The 21327-nt window shown below is 39.9% G+C and overlaps 1 protein-coding gene across 4 annotated transcripts; it reads right to left on the reverse strand.

Moving 5' to 3' along the window:
• Window positions 1–510: 510 nt before the first annotated feature.
• Window positions 511–7940, reverse strand: LOC139651410 (NAD kinase 2, mitochondrial-like). Of its 4 annotated transcripts, none has more exons than XM_071528312.1 (12): window positions 7158–7940; window positions 6513–6601; window positions 6324–6412; window positions 5437–5518; window positions 4764–4847; window positions 3347–3477; window positions 2405–2498; window positions 2096–2191; window positions 1218–1273; window positions 1051–1104; window positions 824–947; window positions 511–735 (listed from the first exon to the last, which is right to left on the reverse strand). In XM_071528312.1, exons 1-12 carry the CDS (start codon window positions 7386–7388, stop codon window positions 597–599), a joined length of 1269 nt encoding a protein of 422 aa, XP_071384413.1. In that variant the 5' UTR covers window positions 7389–7940; the 3' UTR covers window positions 511–596. The 4 variants fall into 4 exon arrangements, with proteins under 4 accessions (XP_071384413.1, XP_071384412.1, XP_071384411.1 ...); XM_071528311.1 differs by having other exon boundaries at window positions 3338–3477; XM_071528310.1 differs by having other exon boundaries at window positions 2096–2239; window positions 3338–3477.
• Window positions 7941–21327: the final 13387 nt, after the last annotated feature.

Below are 21327 nucleotides of genomic sequence, written 5' to 3' on the forward strand. Positions count from 1 at the left end.
GTCAAGGCAAAGTATTCATTTCCATTGGCAGCAGGTCAGTAGAAGTCACTATTCTGACTGAAGGGGAACAAAGTCTAACCTGAAATGGATACATATTTACAATAACTTAAATATAAATATGCTTTCCATTAATATATCTCTTTTTGCCTGATCTTTCTTCTGCAAAATAGTCAACAAATACCGACAAATACCATGAAACCTTCCCAAAAAAATAACTTGAGAAACGTCTCATGACTTGTAAAGTAATACAGCATGGTCATGGTCATAGTCATTAACAAATACATGAAATGCTGCCCAAGCTTTTACATTTCTAATGGAAACAAACTGCAGATAGTGAGATGATAATAATAATAATAATAAGCCCCACAAAAAAAAAAAAAAAAAAAAAACTATAGTAGTAATACTCGTGTGATTTGGTAAATAGCAATGCACAAAGTCATACCTTTCCTTCAGGTATATAAAATGCATAAGGAAAAATATACAACAGTCATGGATGTTAAACACACGAGTGCTTCCCTTTTCCCGAAATCCCTTTTAAACGACTTTACTGGTGCGGGAAACCGGTGAGTTTTTTTGGGGCGGAGGGTCCTGTGCTGTCAGTTTTCCAGGACCACCGTCCGGAGCTGATCCTCCTCGCTCATGCTGATCGCGGCGATGGCCCCGTCGTTGAACTCGAACGAGGTCCCGCCGTCCACCACCATGCAGGCGTCCCAGCACCGGGAGCGCACGCACACCCTGCGGGAGTAGGACGCGTTTTTTTTTTTTAAAAACGGACACAGCCGCTGGGACAGGTGTTAACGGACATTTTGGAATCTCGACTCACTTGGTGGCGAAGCCTCTTTGGCGGCTGCTGGAGAAGACTCTGTTGACGATGGGCTCCCTGACGCTGAAGAACAGCCGCCTGTCTTCCGGACTGAACACCAGAGACTCGTTGTATTCGTCAGTAACTGAACACAGACAAGAGAATACGGAACATCAGTTCAAAGGAACCCACCTGGAATAAATGCACAAGTCACAAGAAACAACAAAAAGCAGGATTACGGAACTCACCTTTTTCAATAAATTCACGACTAAGTGGGATATCGAGACCGGTTTGTGCCTTTCCTGAGAGAAGAGATGTTTTGTGAGTGTCAGTGGTATCAGGTGGCAGCTTTAGGAGACAAACTACACCTCAACACCAAACATGACATGGGCAGCCATGTACATACAGTACATACCAATTTTTAGAACGTCCTCCACCGCTTGTTCGGCGAGTTTGTTGATATTATACGACCTGTGGGCACCAAGAGAAAAAAGACGAGTGAGGAAATAGTAACCATCAGAGCGAAACGCTTTGCTCAATGGGAATAAAATTTAGCTTTTTCTATTCATTTTAATATCAAATAATCAAGCAAACTTTTTCCAATCAACCGACCAATTTTCCGATGGCATTACGCCGACTCTAAATCTCTCTCTAAAAAAAAAGTGCACTGAAATCCTTTAAAGTTCTAGAAGGGTTCTTAAATACATATTTTTCTATGTTCAAGTTTCATCTAGAATTTACTCATATCGATTGGTAAAGGCATTGTGAAATGACGACACTATCTATTTTGCTTTTTGGCGACACTATCCATAGTTGGTATCCAACACGAAATTATTCAATTCTCTCACAGCTTTGTCAAATTCAATTCAGGCAACCATTATATAAATGTAGATACACACAGACAATAACCTGATTGCTATGATTCTCCCTACTGAGGAAAACTATTAATGATTTAAGATTAGGCTATAAGTTTTTAAACAAGTAACAGAGGCTATTTAAACAAATTAACCAGCTCCACATCTGTCTCAGCCTGTATTTAAACTTTGATAAAATCTATTACAATTCCCATAATGGAGTATGTAGGAATGATTTAAGATTTTGACTATGGAAATTTGATTAATAACATTCGAATAACTCTTCAAACTACAACAAAATAGACAACAAAATAGTTGTAAACTGATGGTCCGTGGTGTTTATTCTGCTTGGGAGACCCACAAAGTCTCAAACCTAGCAGACACACTAGCATCACATCACAGTTTCTGTTGCATATACGCCGTATGTCGTGAGGTGTACCAGGCTTTAGATCCCGTCCCTGTGCAGATGCTGAGGCCCGAGCTCTTCTGCTTCTCCCATGGGCCATCATCCACTGAGATCTCATAGTAGGAAGCCCTATGGAGCGAGAGGGTGAGATGGGGTTTGAAGGATTTACACGTCACCCTGTGTGATGGACAGAGATCCGCTGATGAGTGCTGGAGAGATGTGGCGGTGAAAGGGCTGGGGGGGGGGGGGGGGGGGGGGGTTAATGAGGGGTACAACACGCACACACGGACAGGTCAACACACACAGGTGGGTTTAGATGGGAGTTACGTGCAACAAGGGTACCTGGAGGACAGAGACTCTCCGATGAAGATTTCATTCAGGCTCCTGACAGGGAGCAGGCTAGGCTTGGAGAAGCTGTCGTTTGGTGTTCCTGCCCCTGAGAAAGACAGCTGGGTTAATAGAAGAACTGGTAGTGAACAAATACATGAAGTTACAGATAAGTCCAGTTAAGTGTGTTGGGTCCAGATTAGGGTTCAACCGATGCAGGTTTTTAAAGGCTAATACCGATATTTTTGGACCGAAGCTTGCCGAAAGCCAAAACTTTGGCTTTGTAAAAAAAAACACTGGGACACTAACTCTTCATTGAACCCCAGGATAAAAATAATAATAAAACTACTACTACTACTAATAATAATAATAACTTATTCATATATACTTGTATAGAATCTAGGCTTGGGCGATATCTGAAATTTAACAGCGCGATACTTTCCCACCAAAATATTGCGATATACGGTATTATATATATTTAGATACTTTTTTTTCAGTTTTTTCCCCTATTTATTTTTGAGGGGTATTTCATTTTATTTCTTCCAAATTACATCATATTTCTAAGCGATAATAATAATAACAATTATGAACAGTGTAGAAATTTTATCTTACTATTAAAACATTGGAGGAAAACGGCCATTTGGCATAATATCGAATATCAGCCCAAGCCTAATGGAATCTAAATAATTTCAGGTTAAGGGCTTCCAACACTACAATACTGATCAAATCTACAATAAATACGTAATCAATCAAACTGCATCATATCAGAGGTGGACGACGCTGACTGAACCGGATCAAATTTCGAAGAAAAGGCCGATATATCAGCCCCCATATATCGGTCTAACCCTAATCCAGAAACTTCAGCTGAAGCAACAGGAAAACAGACAGGAGGACGGAGACAGACAGAAGGACGGAGACGGCTACACAGGACGGGTGGTGGAGGCGTACTCCGCTGGCTGTCCATGGTGGTGATGCGGTGGGCCTGGTTGTGCTGCTCCAGGCTCAGCTGCTGCTCGTGCAGGTCCACCGGCGTGGGGTTGATCCCCGTCCCCTCCAGGTGCAGACGGATCCTCTGGCGCCACAGCCACCTGGACGAGGAGGAGGAGGGGGGGAGGGGAGAAGAGGAGGGGAGGAGAGGGAGATGTTCATTAAAACCCCCTGGCTTTCCACAGAAAAAAACAAAATCAGAATCCGTGGGTCATCTGTTAAAAAGTCTACGGTGAGAAAAAGAGGGTTTCTAGAATATTCTGCAGGCTTATGTAACAAAGTTAAACATATTTCATGAAATTGTTTTTTAATGAATCCTCCTATGTTATGTTTTTTTTTTTTTTTTTATGGATCAATCATGTGATTACTGTACAATAACATAAACTATCCTAACATGATCAACTTGTTGCTTAATGTGTAAAAGTATAATAAAAATTAATACAAAATAATATTAAGGTACTTATTATTTTATTCATTTTTAAAGCTACCAGGAATATAGATTTTATATATAGATTTTAAAATTGAAAAAAACAAAACAGAATTGAAGTAGTCATACAATGTAATTCAGTGGTTCTCAACGTGGGGTCAGGGGACCATCAGGGGTCCTTCAGTGAATTCCAGGGGGTCCCCAGCAAATTGATGAATTTGTTAAACTTTCATTTCAGCATTATTTCATTTATAAGAAGTGAACACAATTAGAGAATGTAGAAGAATGACTGTTTTGATCATAGTTTGACTGATATCTCTCTGTCTACAATACAGACAGTCATGGAAAATCATATCTGACAATAAAACTATTGTCAGATACGTGGCAGGTCCGTGGCCCAAATATGGACTAAATTAGGGTCCTTGATATGGAAAAGGTTGAGAATCACTGATGTAATTCAGGTTGATATGAATCAAATATGGCAAACTACATAATACATTTACCCTCAAATGTATTTTAATGCAACTCAAAAGGACCCACTTCTAACTGTAAGCATCAAAGGAACTTTATCCAATAAAATGGATAAGTGGACATAAAACAGTGAAATAACCTTTAGATCAGCTATAAAACTGCACCATCTATGCTGTACACCTTTCCCTAATATTGATTGTGAATACCGAGTCAAAACCGGTTAAGAAGCTCAGATTTCTATCTAGGGCCGTCGATAAAGAATTTATTATTTTTCCATAGTGCGATGCATTTTCAGCGACGCAATCTTGTCTTTTGAGGCATGTAGAGAGAGAGGGAGAGAGATAACAGAAACCCAGGCATGACTGTGCTCTGAATCGGTTCTTCTTATCTGACAGTTGACCAGCAGGAAAGCTAAACTCCACGGGCGGCTTCGCTCCTCTTTCCACATAAACAAGAAGAACTCGCTTTAGTAAAAAGGTAAATACGCACCTGAACTCACCACGACTGAGTTTCTCCAGTGCCTCTGGGAAGGCGTGTGTGTAGCGGACAGGCAGGCACAGGTGACCCTCTGACCTGCATGTGAAAGGGAGGAATCTAATGAATTCAGCTGGCTGGAAGAGGGCGTTCAAATCGGAAACAACATGGAGCTCCAGCAATTCCTGAAATTTCTCCACAAGTCCTTCAGCAAAAGACACTGCAATGGAATGTAGTCGTAATAATAATGTTTTTGTGTATGGTTCTTTTTAAGGAAACCAAACATTAAACTCAATACATTAAAACAAGAAGGCATCAAAAGATAAAATATAAGTATAAAGGGTAAAAAAAAAAATCTAATAGTAAAAATAATAGGATGAAAGGCATCACATAAAAGCAAAAGTTTCAAGAAGTGATTTAAAACACGAGTGGTTCTCAAACTATTTTTAGGTTATATAAACAGTTGCTTACACTTATGACTCATGATTATGAACATATACAAGACGTTTCTGGATGTCTTTGGGAATTTGTCATTTCCAAGACTTTTCCGTGACAGGAGTGCTGACAGATGCCTCCCTCATGTTTTCCCCCCTGCTACTTTGTAAATAGGAAAATCAGCTGATCCATTTGTCCTTTATCCATTTAACCATTCAAGCCCTTCCCCACACAGCATGCAGTGTGTTTTTACCTCTCAGGGTCTGTGTTAACTCCAACAACTGGTTTGTCCTTGCTGAAAACCTTACTAGCAACAAGTAGCATTGTCCCGTCACCTGACAAAACAAACTGCCGTTAGAGGACTCGTATTGTGCATTTCCATTTTGTTGCCTGAGGCTTTTGTTCATGTGACTTTACGCCCACTGCATAGTGAGGAGGTCCTGCTCATTCTGCACATCATGTCTGCACACAACAGCTAATAAGGACTATTCTTCTGTTATTCATTCAAGGAAAAATTGTCTTTTTACTGAGCAAGGGAATTGTGATAATAATCCAAAAAATACTGCTCCTCCCCCTTCTAGGCTACTACAACTAATAATAATTATAATAGCCCATATTCTCAAATACAACTTTTCTTGGTAGTTGGGAGGGACCAGACATGATAGGTCTCATATTTCTAATAACAGAGATATGAAACAATATTACAAGTAGAAAAGGCTGAAATACAAAAATTAGTAGGGCTGGGTGATATGGTTGAAATCAGTATCACGATAATCATAAGGATTTTTCTCAATATCAAGATATATATCACAATATGGTTCATGTATGCAAAATCACGTTAAATAATCAAATTAATGTTCATCTCATTGAACCGAATGGTAATGTTAGGTGTGATGTCAAACAAAACAGAAATATTCAAATAATATTCCTACCATACCTCATTTTATGAGAGTTTTTAAGTAAAATTTGCTTGTCATCATCAATTCAGACAGCAGAAATGTGTGTCACGATATTAAAATATCTTCATATCATCACGATATGATTCCACTGAAAGATGATAAACGATAATATTGAATTATTGCCCAGCCCTAAAAATTAGCAACCCTCAAATTAGCAACAATCTGACCCAGGAATCCCTACCTCCAGCAGAGATAATGGTATCTGCCCATCGCACCACTTCTTCATCATACTCTCCTCTCTTCACGACTCGCACCTCGATGCCTTCTCTCCTGCAAATACAGAACCACAGAATAGTCTTCCACAAACTGTATTCCAGCAGTATGCAAACCCCCCCCCCCCTGCAAGCTCTCGGGAATGACTATATCTTACTGCAGGCTCTTCACAATGTGCTCCACGTTGCGAGTGTGGATGTTGTGTCTCTCCAGAAGGCCGCTGTAGCTGGAGCCCTTCATAGCGAGCTGCAAAACACACACACACACACACACACACACACACCATGAACTGATAAATTAGGTGAAAGGGAACACTAGTGTTTGTTGTTTCTTTAGCCTGGGGGAAACAACCAAAAGCTAAACTACTAAAGCTAGGAATGGGACACTATATCGAAATTCAATATATCGCAACACAAAAATGTGACAATATATACCGTGGGGCAGAAAAATGAATCGCGATATTAGCTCCATTGTATTCTACTGTAGCAATAACAAATGAGACGGCTTGCCCATCACAATTTCACAAGCTCTCCATCCAAATTATATTATTTACACTTTGTAATTACATTTTTAAAATGTTGTTTACATTCTAGCAAGCCAATGTCAGCACTAGAAAGATGTGTCTCAGAAAAAAACATAATTCTGCTCAGTCATACTTTGTTGTTATTTAACTTTTTATTCGTTACATCGTATCGTGGTTGTATCGAATCGTGAACCGCATATCGTATCGTGAGATAAACATATTGTCCCCTTCCTAACTAAAGCCTGTGTGTACGTGTCACAAGTATGTCTGAAATCTTACCAGCTGTTTTAAATCCTCCTCAGAAAGCCCTGCGTATCGGTACCGCTGCTGTTCAAACTCATATCTTGTCGTCTTCGTCACCACCGCTACTTTCTCTGGTTTGAATCCAGCATCTGGCCGTGATGTAATATTTCTCACCGATGCACGGAGCGGTACAACGGAGCTTCCATAAAACAGCGAGACCGCTCGACTCCCGAGGCACAGAAAGTTCACCACGCAGCGACGACTCATTCTTGTAAATAAGGGCAAAACTATAAAAAAAAAAATAAAAAAAAAATCAATCCGTTGGCTAGTGAGAAGTCTCGGAGGGTCGTTTACGGTGCTCCTGTTATGTAATTGGCATGTTGGTTTATGACAGCCGGCTGGCCAGATGCAGTAGGGTCCATTCACTCGACTCGTTGGATCGAGATGCTGCTAGTCACACACCCAGCTGTCAAGGAAGGTCACCAGGTCCACTCACTCTTTCCCTTCTCCGGCAAATTACCTATCAGTTTACAACTCAGTGGGACTACTTTCTGTTTCAAGCCCGTGTATTTCCTCGGACGCTTACCAAAACGGCAAGAACAAATTAGCAGTTATCTAACTAGTTGGCAAACCTTACTTGGTTAGGTGAAGAGCTACCAGCTTAGCTTACAAAGCTAAACTTAGCTAGCAGCTTGCTCACAAGTGGTGACTGGCCGAGCCTCCGCCGCTGAGCACAATCACATTATCCAACTGGATTTACTCTTACACCCGTCAAGACGAAACTTAAGTCAAACCTGCCACTTCCCAGCGGGTTTTAAATACAAGGTAAGAGGCATGGGGAGGTAACTTGAAGAATAAACGACAACACGGGAGTATGGCACGTATCCTCGTTGTACGTAAGCGACGTAAGGCACGTATACTCTCATCTGATTGGCTACGTAAAACGTGGCTGTCAACGCGAAGGGGCGCATCTCTGACGTTTTGTTTTGGCTGGACCTGCGGTATATGCTGCGTTCAGGCACACGCGAAAGACGGGATATGACAACTTCTTAAAAACAATACTTGAAAATCCTGTTCATCTCAATTGCAAGTGGTAAACACTACTAGAAGTAGTTTATACAAGCTTGCAGTTGCAAGAAATATGACAGTTCAAAGCCATGGCGTCGGTTGAAGGAAGAACTGGTTACATACAGTGGTTAAAGGCCACCACATTCAAATGATGGGACTGCTATAAATGTCAAGGCCTGAATATCACCATCATGTGGGATGTTTTTAAATAGTCTGTCCACATCAAGCGTAACCAATATGGTGTCCTTGGTGAGGGGGTCAAGGGATCCCGTTATGGGAACCATATGGCCTGTACCTTTTATATAAGACAGGAGCTGTCCAGATAGAGGTTTAATAATATAACCAATAAAACTGGAGATGTAGAGGTCAGCAAATCTATCACGGGCATGCATGAGGATTTGTGAAACTGTTTTAAATCTTAGGAAGAGATCAAAACACGGAAGTCCTTGGACAGCAAAGACATTATATTCATGTTTGGTGATTTCTCCTGGTGAAAATAAAAAAATACAAACAAATACAAACATCTATCTGTCTGTTTCACAGTTTGAATAAATAGAAAGATACTCTGTTATTCTATATTTGCTTTGGCAAAAAGTTCATGATCATTCCAAGTCACAGTAAGTTTAGTTATTCAAAAATAAGCGCACTGAAACAAGAGTATTTGTATAAAAATATATATCTAAAAGAATAATAACTTAATAGTGCTTTGCCTGCCTAATCTTTCTCTCTGTTCGTAAACATTTACCAATACACAGGATCTGATGTTGCAATCCTTTGTGCCATAATCCAACGTGAACATTCATATAGAAGCCACATTAAAATGACAAAAGATGCACTGACCCACAGATGCTCACTATAGAGGACACCAGGCTCTGCTGTCATACATCTACAGGATCATCACCATTCACTAGTTAACTAATCTAAATGTTACAGTATTGAGTGTGTGAGTCCCATCACAGATCTTTTGTTGTACACTTAGGTTGATCCCTACTTCCCAAGATTACTCAGTGATTTAAACTCAGTATTGATTTCAGAAAGTTGATGAGAGGCAAAAGAAAGTTCTGGCAAGTTTCTACCGCAGAAAGTAGTAAGAAGACACTCCAATAACCTATAGGCTTATTATTATTATTATTATAACCAGTAGTTTCACAAACTAGAACAATTTGCCCTGATCTGGTCCTCATTTTCATTACTTTTTTTTTTTCTTTTTTGCATTTATTGACAGATTTATGTACAAATAATAAAGCAAGAATAACAAAGCATAATAACTGGGTAAGACACGATTGAAGAAAATAAATAAATATCAATAAAATAAATTATCATTAAATAAATAAGGAATAATAATAGAATACATTGGTTATAATAACTTCTGTAGACATAGGCTTGCCTGGCCTCTATTTGAAGAAACATTTTAATTAGTGTCTATTATTTGAAAGTAGTAAAATTACATAAAATATTTTTTTATACGCAGTGCAATAAAAACACCCCCAGTCCTCAGCTTTGTTTCTGAGCTTTAAGAAGTCCTAATAAACATGTTGAGGTATAATGAGGCAGCAGATGGACGTGGGGCTATATAGTTTATAGTTTATAGTTTCAGGTTATCAGGTCCAGTTTTAGTTGGATCAGTTGGTTCAAAATGCAGCTGCCAGGCTATTAACTAGAACTAGCCGTAGGTCCCATATTACCCCTGTTCTTGCATCACTCTACTGGCTTCCCGTAAAATACAGAATAAACTACAAGATCCTGTTGAGAACATATAAGGCCCTGCATGACCTTGCCCCCAGTTACATTTCTGATCTCCTCGTTCCTCATTCCACTTCTCGACCACTTCGTTCCTCAAATCTCGGCCTTTTCTTTCCATCCCCCGCTCCAACTGCAAGACGAAAGGTGACCGTGCCTTTGCAGTTTTAGCCCCAACCCTCTGGAATCAACTTCCCCAATCTGTCAGATTTGCTGAATCTTTGAACTGTTTTAAGCGGCTTCTAAAAACCCATCTTTATAGGCAAGCCTTTTTAGAGATCACTATCCCTGTCGTATGTTTTTGTTCGTTCTACTTTGGTCTGTTTCTCATTGTGCTGTGTTTTATATTGTAATTTATTTAGCTTTATTTATTTATTTGTTTATATTTTTTGTGTGTGTGTGTGTGAAGCACTTTGTAACTGTGTGTTTTAAAAAGTGCTATATAAATAAAGCCTTACTTACTTACTTACTTATATGTAATTTGGATATCAATAAAATTACATTTCATGCTTGTTGTTGACTCACTGGTTGCAGATTAATCCGTGCATACATTTTAGCCAGTGATAGTGCTGTTAACATGGAGGAGAATGACTTGTTCTCACTTTATTCTGCTTTATTCTGCTCAATTTTGGTTTTAAAACACAATAGGTACACGTATAAGGTGTGAATCAGTGTGTGTGTGTGTGTGTCCTCTCCTGAGTATGAGATGAAGAAGATGGCAGGGCTGGAGCAAGCTGCTTCTCTGAGCATGCTCAGTTCAAGCAGCAGAGATCTTCCACTGTGTTGAATCCAGTATTGTTGAAAAGGGCAAAGGCTTTTTGCAGGCTTTGTGCATGTATGTATTTACATATAGGAATGGACCTATGTAAGCATGTATGTATACCTACACTGATATGAAACATATATTACTATTCCTTCATATTATTTGTGTCATAACAGTTAACTGTATTGTATCTTCCTTGAAATGAACAGCATTATCTCAGCATTATGTCTTGAATGTAAAATGTACTGAATCTGAGGTTGTGTTATGTACAGTATCATGTGTATGTGCTGTAACACTGTATTCACCATGTCTGTGCACCATGGCCACCAGGACAAATATACATATACATATATACATATATATGTACATTTATTGTATTTGATGATGAAAGTGATTCTGAGCCTTTATATGGCCCAAGGCAACGCTCCCTGTCTTATGGCTCCTTTGAGATATTGAGCCTCTAGTGCTTTTCTTCATTTTCACCACATAGTGTCATCAATGTCATTCTGTACACCAGAGGCAACTTTCCTCTTACAGAACACTGCTTCTAGATGGAAGAAAGAAACTCATTCTTTCCTATAGGATTCACCACATGAAACTTGGTGGTCAATAGTAATAACATTAACCTATTATTATTATTATTATTTATTTTGTATTATAGCCTAGATGTGAAATAGTAAATACTGTTTATTACAATAAGATGTAGCTACACACCTCCACCTCCACAATTGATGCCTTACATTTATTAAAATATTAGGTTTTTCAACAAATTGGATTAAAGTGAATGGAATATTTAAAAAAAAGCTATTAACCTCACATTATTTAAAAAAATAAATATTCCATGACGACTACTACTACGACCAGTCAGTCTGGAAAACGGACTCTTAGACAAATTAGATAGAGTGGCTTCATTTAGGGAGTTGTAAATATCTTAAGAGAGAGAAAGAGAGAAATATTTATATTCCAAGGATTTCAAGATAACCAGTGGAGAGTCAGACTTCCAGTTAGCCAAAACAAATGAATATGGGATGTCAAGTTCAGAGGCATCATCCAAAGCAAGCTCTACTGTCCTGTAAGGCAGCGTCATTAAGACTGCAGGCCGGGGTGGTGTGCATGGTGTGACCCCAGAGGTTCAGGCCTGTCTCTCTGCAGGGAATACAGTTTACTGGGCATTTAGTGGGCCATCAAAACCACCACAGAGGCTGTAGAGAAGGCCTCAGGATGGCACTAGACATATCACTCTGAAGCCAGAGACGGATCAAGCTCAGCCGGGTCTCCTGAGCGAGCTTGTCTGATTTGAAAAGAAACCCCATAATCCCAGGTTACATCACTCATCATGTAAGATAAGATAAGATAAGATAAGATAAGAGTAGAGAAAATATGTACTATTCCAATGTATTGATTATCATGAGCTCATCATGTGCTTTCATGTACTTTCCATGCGAGGGTTTTTGACTGTCATGCATAGACAATGGAATGGGAATGGGAATGGTGCAGTTCTCTCACAAGGGTCAGACTAACCAGGCTTATATCTTCAAGGACAGCCACCTGCATCTGGATGTAATGGAATTGAAAAGAAGGCGGAACACAAGTCAACAACTGTATAGTAGGTGCTGTTTGCAGGAATACTAGTCAAAATTGACGAGACATCTGGGACTATGGTTGCCACGGGAACAACACATGCATTTATCTCTCTCAGGTCTTGAACAAACCTCCGTGAATCTGGTCTATTAGGCTTTAGAATTTGCATCATAGACGTGTGACAAGGGCTAGAAGTTGGCACTATGACATTCTGTTGTAACAAAGATTTAATTACTGGCCTTATACCTTCTAACGCCTGAGGTGAAATATTGTACTGTCGCATACAAGGTAACTCTGCATCTGGTTTTAAAGTAACTCTATGTGGTGGTGCCGAATTAACAAAGCCGGTTTGATTAGCATGTTTAGACCAAAGTGTGGCAGACACAGTAGATAATACGATGGAGGAGTATAGCAAGGTTGAGGAGCTGGTGTCTGCTTTTCAAATGTTACTGACACGGTGTGTGGTGTAACTGATAAGACACAACTTCCATCTGTCAGAATAACTAATTTCCCTTGGGGTAAGTTAGCTGATGTGGTAACTGCATTGTTCTGCATACGTTTAACCATTATGCCCAATTCACATTCATGGCCTAAAGCCACCACTAATGTGACACTAGGTACAGAGTCACTCACAACATAAAGTGCCGACTGTTCCCCTCAGGACCAAAATAGATTTTGCCTGTCAGCTGTAAATCAGTTTGTAGGGACACATGAAGTTCTACCATTTGAATGTACTCTGTGTCCACTGCTCCTTTAAAGAATGCTGCTGTGCAATGCAATTTAGTGAGCGGGCGATATTGTAACAAATCTGGGCCTAGTGCTTGGTTGAGTTTGGATATAGCCTGGATAGTTGCAAGAGGAAATAGACTCACATCCAAAAACACATCTTCCGGGATAGACCAATTACAATCCGTACATTACACAATGTACACTACAATACAATTTATAATACAATATACAATATGACATACAACACCAGGGGTGTGAGTGTTATGAATAATATAAATGCTAAATGACAAATGATATGGTATTGCACAGTAGGTAAGTGGTAATATGATATAAGTAGTCAACACTGACGGCACAGTGGTAGGTCAGTGATGATGCAATAACAGTACAACAGTCCAACAACTGGACAATAACTACAGTGTCTTTTGGTTAGAGGTTTGCCCAAAAATTCTCCATTGACTCTCACTTCAACACATCAACCCAGTCTGATGTCTCCAAGTGTGTAGCGTGTGTAGACTATTATGTTACCTATGATAACTTTAACTGTATTGCTTTACCACTGAGTCCCCATTCATTGTCAATGCCGCCCCCTAGCGGCACAAAGTCAACGTTACAGTGTGACTAACTAACGAACTAACGAACTAACGAACGAACGAACGGACGGAGACCGATCCATAGTCCCCCCTTTGGTGGGGGACAATGACCAAGCTAAAATTAAGTGTAACGATTGTGCGTATGACGGACATCCCGAGCCGATTCGTTTTGATGTTAGTATTTTACCAACTTCACACCCATGGTGCATCCAATCCAAAATTATCGCTACAAACAATCCGGTAAAAACGATGCTGATAGGAGAACTGTCTGAGGACTCTTGTAATATCACTATGTCTCTACATGATTTCTACTCAGCCTCTGTCTTACCTGGCCAGTGCCAACACTGGGATCCTAATGTTACACGTCATCGTCGTTCGATGCGCACATATTCCTGTCTTTGTCCTTTAATGGCTTCAAAAGGTCTATATTGGCTATGTAATCAAACTGTATATTCCACTCTTGTCCCGCCATGGGCAGGAAGATGTGCTCTAGTCTCTATAGTAATGCCATTCCGTCCATGGGATAATGACACCAATCAAATTGACAATTCTCGTGTTAAACGTAGTCCTCGTAGTCTTCCCACCTCACCAGCTGCGTTCAAACTGGTTCCTGTAGGTAACACTGATGTGTTAGGGACACACACTCAGACTAGATGGAACAGAGTAATTAGCGTCGTCGTACCACAATATGGCATTTTGGCCGCGCTGGCTCAAATAAGGGATTTGTCCTATGCGGTGGTTGACTTTGCTAATATCACCTATGATGCGATCGGTAAACTTAACACTGAGGTTAAGGGCAATCGCATGATGACCCTTCAAAATAGAGCTGCACTGGATTACCTCATGGCTGCTCATGTGTACTATTATTGGCCCAGAGTGTTGCACTGACATCCCCGATGAGACCAAAGCTGTAAGTAACGATCTGGAAAGACTCAAGAACATTATTGCAGATCTGCAGGATCATAAGCCCACATCATGGGATCCTCTGGCTTCCCTGGTTGGTTCTTTTGTGTCAACAATCATCATCTATGTAGTCTATGGTCTGGTTTTCCTACTATGTATTATTGCATTTTTCTCCTGTGTTAAGAAGATCTGTTCCACATGGGGTAGCTCCATTGGTAGCTCTGTCAGTAACTGCTGTAACCACTCCACACAGCCACACTACCATGATGGTGGCTATTCTAACTCCTAAACCCGTGGCTGACAATTTTGTTAATATGACTAATGACCAAGACTATGTTGACTATGATGGTGATGATGATGATTACACTCTCATGACAATGCTACGGTTTGTGCTATGTTTCCAACTACTGTGCATTCACTCTATTGAAAATTGACACCTTAAGGGTTTTTGTCCTGAATGTGGATTTATTAAGTTTAGATGTCCACTTGGTCTTTTACTCGTCCTTAGTCAATTGGGGGAGGAGATGTTTGGCCAGTGTGTACATCTTTATGTCTGTTGACCTCCATTTTGTTCATTACCTCCGCCAAGGAGGTTATGTTTTCGGTGCCGTTTGTTTGTTTGTTTGTTTGTTTGTTTGTTTGTTTGTCTGTTTGCAGGATTACGGAAAAATTACTGGCCCGATTTTCATGAAATTTCGTGGAAGGGTGTAGCATGGGCCAAGGAAGAACCCATTCAATTTTGGAGCGGATCCGGATCCGACTCACGAACAAGCAATAATAGCATGAACCTTGGCGGAGGTCTGCGCTCTCCGAGTGCCCTTCTAGTTTATTTTGTTTTAAATTTAACTTCAGTTGCTTGGCTGACATATGGAACTCATAAGACATATTGGGGAAGAGATTATCTGTAACCATATATCTTTATATATCTCATTTGTTTTTTGTGTATCACAACCTATATACTCATCAATATACTATCAAGATAAATTTGTAATCAGTCTGGTGTTTCTCCATTGGACACTGGGTCTGGACTTAAACAGGAGCCTACTTGTCAGAGTTTTTTTAAATTCAAATATATATTATATATATATATATTCAAATTTATATTACAGTGCTATCAATTCTGTATGAGAAAACCTCTCAGAGTGCTCTCACAATTACATTTTCCATCTTTCGCATCTGCGTCCTTGAGCAAGACACTGAACCTGTGCCTGTGTGATCACTGTAAGTCACTCTGGAAAAAATTAAAATAAAATGTAAACTATCATTGCTGACAGGCCATATTCATTAATATCGCTCACCTTTCATTCACATTGCTCATGCCAAACACCCTTCATATACTGCTGGAAAGATCTGGTGAATGATTGTTCGACAAATGACAGATGGCATTTTGGTCTGAATCATATGATAAAACTTCAAAGAATAGGAAAACTTTTTCAGGATTATTGGTCGGGTAATGTGTGGTCATGTACAATATATAGACTATATATAGACTAAGCCAAAAAGAGACAAATGTTGTTCACATCAGCACTCATATTCTCCTGCAGTCTTTGTGAATACAGGACCTGGATCTGAAGAATAAACAAAGAGCCTCAAAAAGACCAAACTCACCTGTGATTGGTAGTTGACAGATTCAGATATTTCATATGCACAGATTTTGTGTTCAGTGTTACCCTCGTAGTCATTCGTTCATTTTTAAGAACTTTGCAACATTATTTGTAACCTGACATTTTACAATCTGTCAAACTTAAAAGAGCAAGATACTTCTCGGTGTAAAATTAATTTTATACAAGGTCATCATTACATAATGTGTATAATTTACATTTTGGGGAATTTGGGTGACATTTTTAAATAGAACCACTAACAATGAGTGTAACACGAGAATAAACTTAAGTTCAGAGCCCTCGTCCCTTGACAGTGGATGTAAAAAAATTATTCCTGTGCCCTAGAATGATCCTGTAAGATAGAAAAAAATGAGAGAGTTTAGAGAGAGGTACAAAGGAAGGAAGAGAAAAGTGGTACAAGAGTGGTGATCAAGATGCTGTAGGGAAAGTGGCCAGTAGTGGCAGAGCACTGGGCATGGGACCACGACCTGGAGGTGTGGGGGTGTATGGGGGTGTAGGACAATGGTCTGGAGGTATATAATAATAAAAGATTAAACGTTATTTATATAGCACCTTTCTTAACAGTGTTACAAAGTGCTTCACAAACCAAAAAATCAAAATACAGCAGTAAAACTGAATAAAAACACTAAAGAAGGATCAGAAAACAGAATAAAAAAAAGTAAAATATAAGCAAAAGAGGACATGAATTTAACAAGAGTACCATACCATACCAGAGTAAAGTACATTGCAGCAGGGAAAAAAGGGAAAATAAAATCATGTACAACAATATTTAAGTCATCAAAAGATAAAAAGAACCACACTTTTGAGATCTTCTTGAGTTAGAAGAAACAAGACTGAACAACATTCTTAACTTGATAATTAAAACAGCAGCAAATAACACCCCTAGATTTCTAGCAGCCTACTTAAACCTGGGGTAGGCAACTTATTTTTTGGGTAGCTAAAATGCTATAGCTAGAATGGCTCGCTTGCTAAACCTTGCATCTTCCATAAGCTTAAAGGTGCAGTGTAAGGGTGTCAATCAAATGGAGGCGTATAAGTAGGGAGGAATTTAAAAAATGAGGTTGTGTTCTGATAGGATTTCCACCCTTCTTATGTGGGAAAGTAGTTTTTAATCCCTCCCCAGCAAAACCTCTTGGCTCAGGAAAAATCAGCTGATAGGCTTGTTTCAGTGTAGAGACAACTTCTTGCAGTTTCATGTTGTTTTTTACACCCAACTATAACTAAAAAAATGTAATGAGAAATACCATATTTTAGTTGGCTAAAACTATATTCAACCTGGGCCTTAAAGTGAGCTAGAATACGAGAATTTGTGGGACATACAACTGGGTGTCATCTGTATAAGAGTGAGAAAGTATAGGCTATCATATCTGCAAATGACATGACCCAAAGGGAACATGTATATTAAGAACAGTAGGGGGCCAAGAATTGACCCTTGAGGACCACCACAAGTAAACTGAGCTATAGAGGATGAGGCATTTAACAACAGGAAAGGTTCTATTAGAGAGGTAGGAACATAATAGATCAAGAGCAGAGCCCTTGAGTCCAACTCATGTTTCAAGATAGAATGGTGTGGCCAACAGTATCAAAAGCAGCACTCAAATCTAACAGGACCATCATTTGGATCATTTGTGTGACCTTAACAAGAGCAGTCTTAGTACTATGGAGAGCTCTGAAAGCTGATTGATAATTTGGAGATGGGTCTGTAAGAAGGAGGGGATCTAAATTAGGTTTATACAGTAAGGGCTGGACTATGGCATGTTTAAAACAAGAGGGAAAGATGCCGGTGGCCAAGGAACTATTAATAATCGATAAAATACAAGGACTAACGGTTGCAAGTATCCCTTTTAGAAATGTTATAGGAATAAAACGAATAAAAAGGAATTAAAACTGGAGGTGTGCAAAGGTGAGCAAGCCTAAAGCATGACGTTTGAAATGTGTAGCCCCTTTAACAGACTGAACTAGATTGAATGACTCAATATGATCTAAAAACTCTTGAGAGAGAGGACGAGAAAAACAACAGACATGAATAATGAAATAACCAAGAAAGAGTACTCTATCATATTTAGGCCTAACAAGAGACAAGAGCTCAGAAAATTCATGAATGAAATAATTTTGCATAGGAGGTCTATATAATAGGATTGAGGAGCAGGCACGCAACAAATATAATATACATTCTTCCTGTTGAGAGCAGAGGGTCTAAACAATGAGATCAATGAAAATTTGAGCCACTAACAATAGAAGCAATGAGAGAGGGACCTTCAGTGACTCAAGATGGTGAAATATCAATGTAGAAGACGGCGGGTTAGTCACACGCTTACTACCTTGGCAGTAGGCACAGGGAGTGAAGCACACTGACAGTGAACAGCGATGAGGTTATTTGGGTTAACAGTGCGAACAGATCAAACATGACTGTTATTTGAGCAGATTATGACAATTTAAAGGATATAGTAGGGAATGGTAGGAGTTATCTAATAGATTAATTACCTGAAGCTGACGGGATGATGTGCCATTTCCCACACGACACAACTGTCACTGAGAAAAACAGGAGTCATGGAAGGAGAACAGTCTCGGTGTGTATGGCTATATGGGAGTGACCTAGGGCTGGACCATGGACTGGAGGTATTTGGGGTGTAGGACTGGAGGAGTAGGACTGGAGGTGTGGGAGTGTAGGACTGGGGGTGTGGAGGTGTAGAACTGGAGGTATGGGGGTGTAGGACTGGAGGTAATGGGCTGTGGGGGTGTAGGACTGGAGGTATTTGGGGTGTAGGACTGGAGGTATAGGGGTGTAGGACTGGACGATGGCCTGGAGGTATGGAGGTGTAGGACTGGACCATGGCCTGGAGGTATGGAGGTAGTTCTGGAACATGGCCTGCCCTGGAGGTATGGAGGTGTAGGACTGGAGGTATAGAGGTGTAAGACTGACTGGACCATGGAATGGAGGTATGGGGGTGTAGGACTGGAGGTACGGGGGTGTAGGACTGACTGGACCATGGACTGGAGGTATGGGGGTGTAGAACTAGACCCTAACCCTAACCCTCTAGAGCAGGGATTGGCAACTATGTGCCATGGAGGGCTGAGAGTCTTAAGGTTTTCATTCCAACCAAACACTACAGCAGGTGATTTAATTGATTAGCACACTTTCAACCAGAGACCATGTTCGGAATGGAATACTACTCGCACTATACACCCTACAAGCATCATGTAACTCTATGGCACATGTAGTATGTTTAATATGGTAGTATCCCATTTCAAACGCAGCCAGGGAGGAGGAACTAATCAGTGAAGTCACCTGCTGTAGTATTTGGTTGTAATGGAAATCTGCAGACTCCTGGCCCTCCATGGCACATGGTTGCCTTCCCCTGGTCTAGAGGTATGGGGTGTAAGATTGGAAATACATATAATAATTTACAAGCACTAACCCCTGTGGACATCTCTGAAATTGTCCCACATTAAGCCGATTTGGATCACTAACATAAATCTACGGTTCAATAGAAATATTTCATTCAGTAATCTGACAGTTACCAGGGAATTGTGTTTGTAAGAGGCAATGTGACCTGATTTGTGGGGTATTCTTCACTAATTATATTCCGTTTCACAAGGGAATATTTTTCCATACAGTGAGGTCACTCATTACTGCACAAGTTCTACTTTTTTCAGCTAATTATAATAGTCTTTCTGGTGTGTCATTTACTCTGTGGAATTACCTTGAACTATAACAGATCCCGAGTGAGATGATGTGTATCATTTCAACAGCAGTCCAACTCACAACTCAAACCTGGTTGTTGTTACAGGTTAATGCCAGAAACAATTCTTTATCTGTGTATATGCCGTATTTTTTCTAATACAGGCTAATACAAATGGTTGAAAACACAAAACGGGAAAGGGAGGTAGGGACGCAGGGAGATAGGAGGAGAGAAGATGAGAGCAGAGGAAGACATCACAGTTTGAGCAGATTACTCCTCAATGATATAATCCTATGATGATTTACATAATAACGCGTAAAAAAGTTTTTTGATACATCTGGGCCTCACCTGAAACTGTGTCACAGGGCTAACAACGTTAGTGAGGGAGGACTCATTGCAATGCCCTCCGAGTGTCTGTCTCCCTCTCTCTCTCTCTCTCTCTCTCTCTCTCTCTCTGTATGTCTCACCTCCCTCCCACCTTTTTTTCAATTACAGTAGGTGCAAGTGAGCTTCACTTCAGCTCCGTCTCCCAGTCAGTCGCTCCTCTGAAACTCTCAGCAACTCAAGCATCAGTCCTGTACTTCCTACCTGGACCACTGCTGCTTCGTCAGCCTGCCTGACCTACCTCAACCCTGAAGTCCTCCTTATTGATTTTTAAAGGAGAAATACCACCACTGGCAAAAGGTATGTGTAAATCAACCATAATTTCATTTTTTTAATGCATTAATTATTTACCAGGGTACTAATTGTTGGCATTGCACTGGATGTTAAATAAGGAAATGGCAATTATATATTTTGAAATCAAATGTTCTATTGCTATGAACTGGATCCATAGGTGTCACGTTATCATTATATATGACTATAATTTTGATCATGTGTCTTTTGTTGAGTTTTACCATAGAAATGAAAAGGAATGTATAGGGAGTCAAGGCGAAAAACAAGTTTTCTTTATGGATAATCTATGTTTTCCTGTGTGCTGTTGTACATAAATGAATGAGTACGTTGGTAATCAAGGGTTCCAATGATTTTATAATGTCTACTGGATGAATAAAATATTATGTAGTCTAGACTAATTTGGCAGGGCATGTTAGATAGGCTACTCAAGTGCATGGATTCATGTTTTGGTATTCAGGAGGTTTTCATGTCAGTCCATCATGAAAATTACTTGACAATTTGAGATTGAATCTTGAAAAAGTTTTTTTTTCGGCTCCATAAGCACTTATATAATCCAAATGTATTGAAAGAGGACAGTGGGATATGAGTTCAAGTGTGAAAATATATAGTAATTCACAAAAAGATACACACACTATATCGTTGTAGCCACCTGTGCAGAGCTTTCTTTTTTTTCCATATCACACAAATAAACAGTCAGTATCAGAGTGAATGGCTTTGAGCGTCATGTCCAATGTTTCATCTCTTCCCCAGTAACTCTAACCAGATACGACTGAGAGAATTAGGCGGTCAGCAGTCTATGTCCACACATTGCATTTTTCCATTTGCAGTAATGGGTACACTTTGGTTTACAGG

Source organism: Centroberyx affinis, unplaced genomic scaffold, assembly GCF_046629955.1.
Source record: "Centroberyx affinis isolate AG114_WGS23_722 - 3 ecotype Tasmania unplaced genomic scaffold, CSIRO-AGI_Caff_v1 ptg001655l_1, whole genome shotgun sequence".
Lineage (NCBI taxonomy): Eukaryota > Metazoa > Chordata > Actinopteri > Beryciformes > Berycidae > Centroberyx > Centroberyx affinis.

Bases quoted from the DNA above. Each gene is read 5' to 3' on its own strand.
- LOC139651410 (XM_071528310.1), bottom strand. From the start codon at position 7,388: ATGAGTCGTCGCTGCGTGGTGAACTTTCTGTGCCTCGGGAGTCGAGCG. The intron at 2,240-2,404 runs GTACCCTTGTTG...TCCATCACACAG, and splicing joins GGAGAGTCTCTGTCCTCCAG to GGTGACGTGTAAATCCTTCA. The intron at 1,105-1,217 runs GTATGTACTGTA...CTCTTCTCTCAG, and splicing joins GGAGGACGTTCTAAAAATTG to GAAAGGCACAAACCGGTCTC.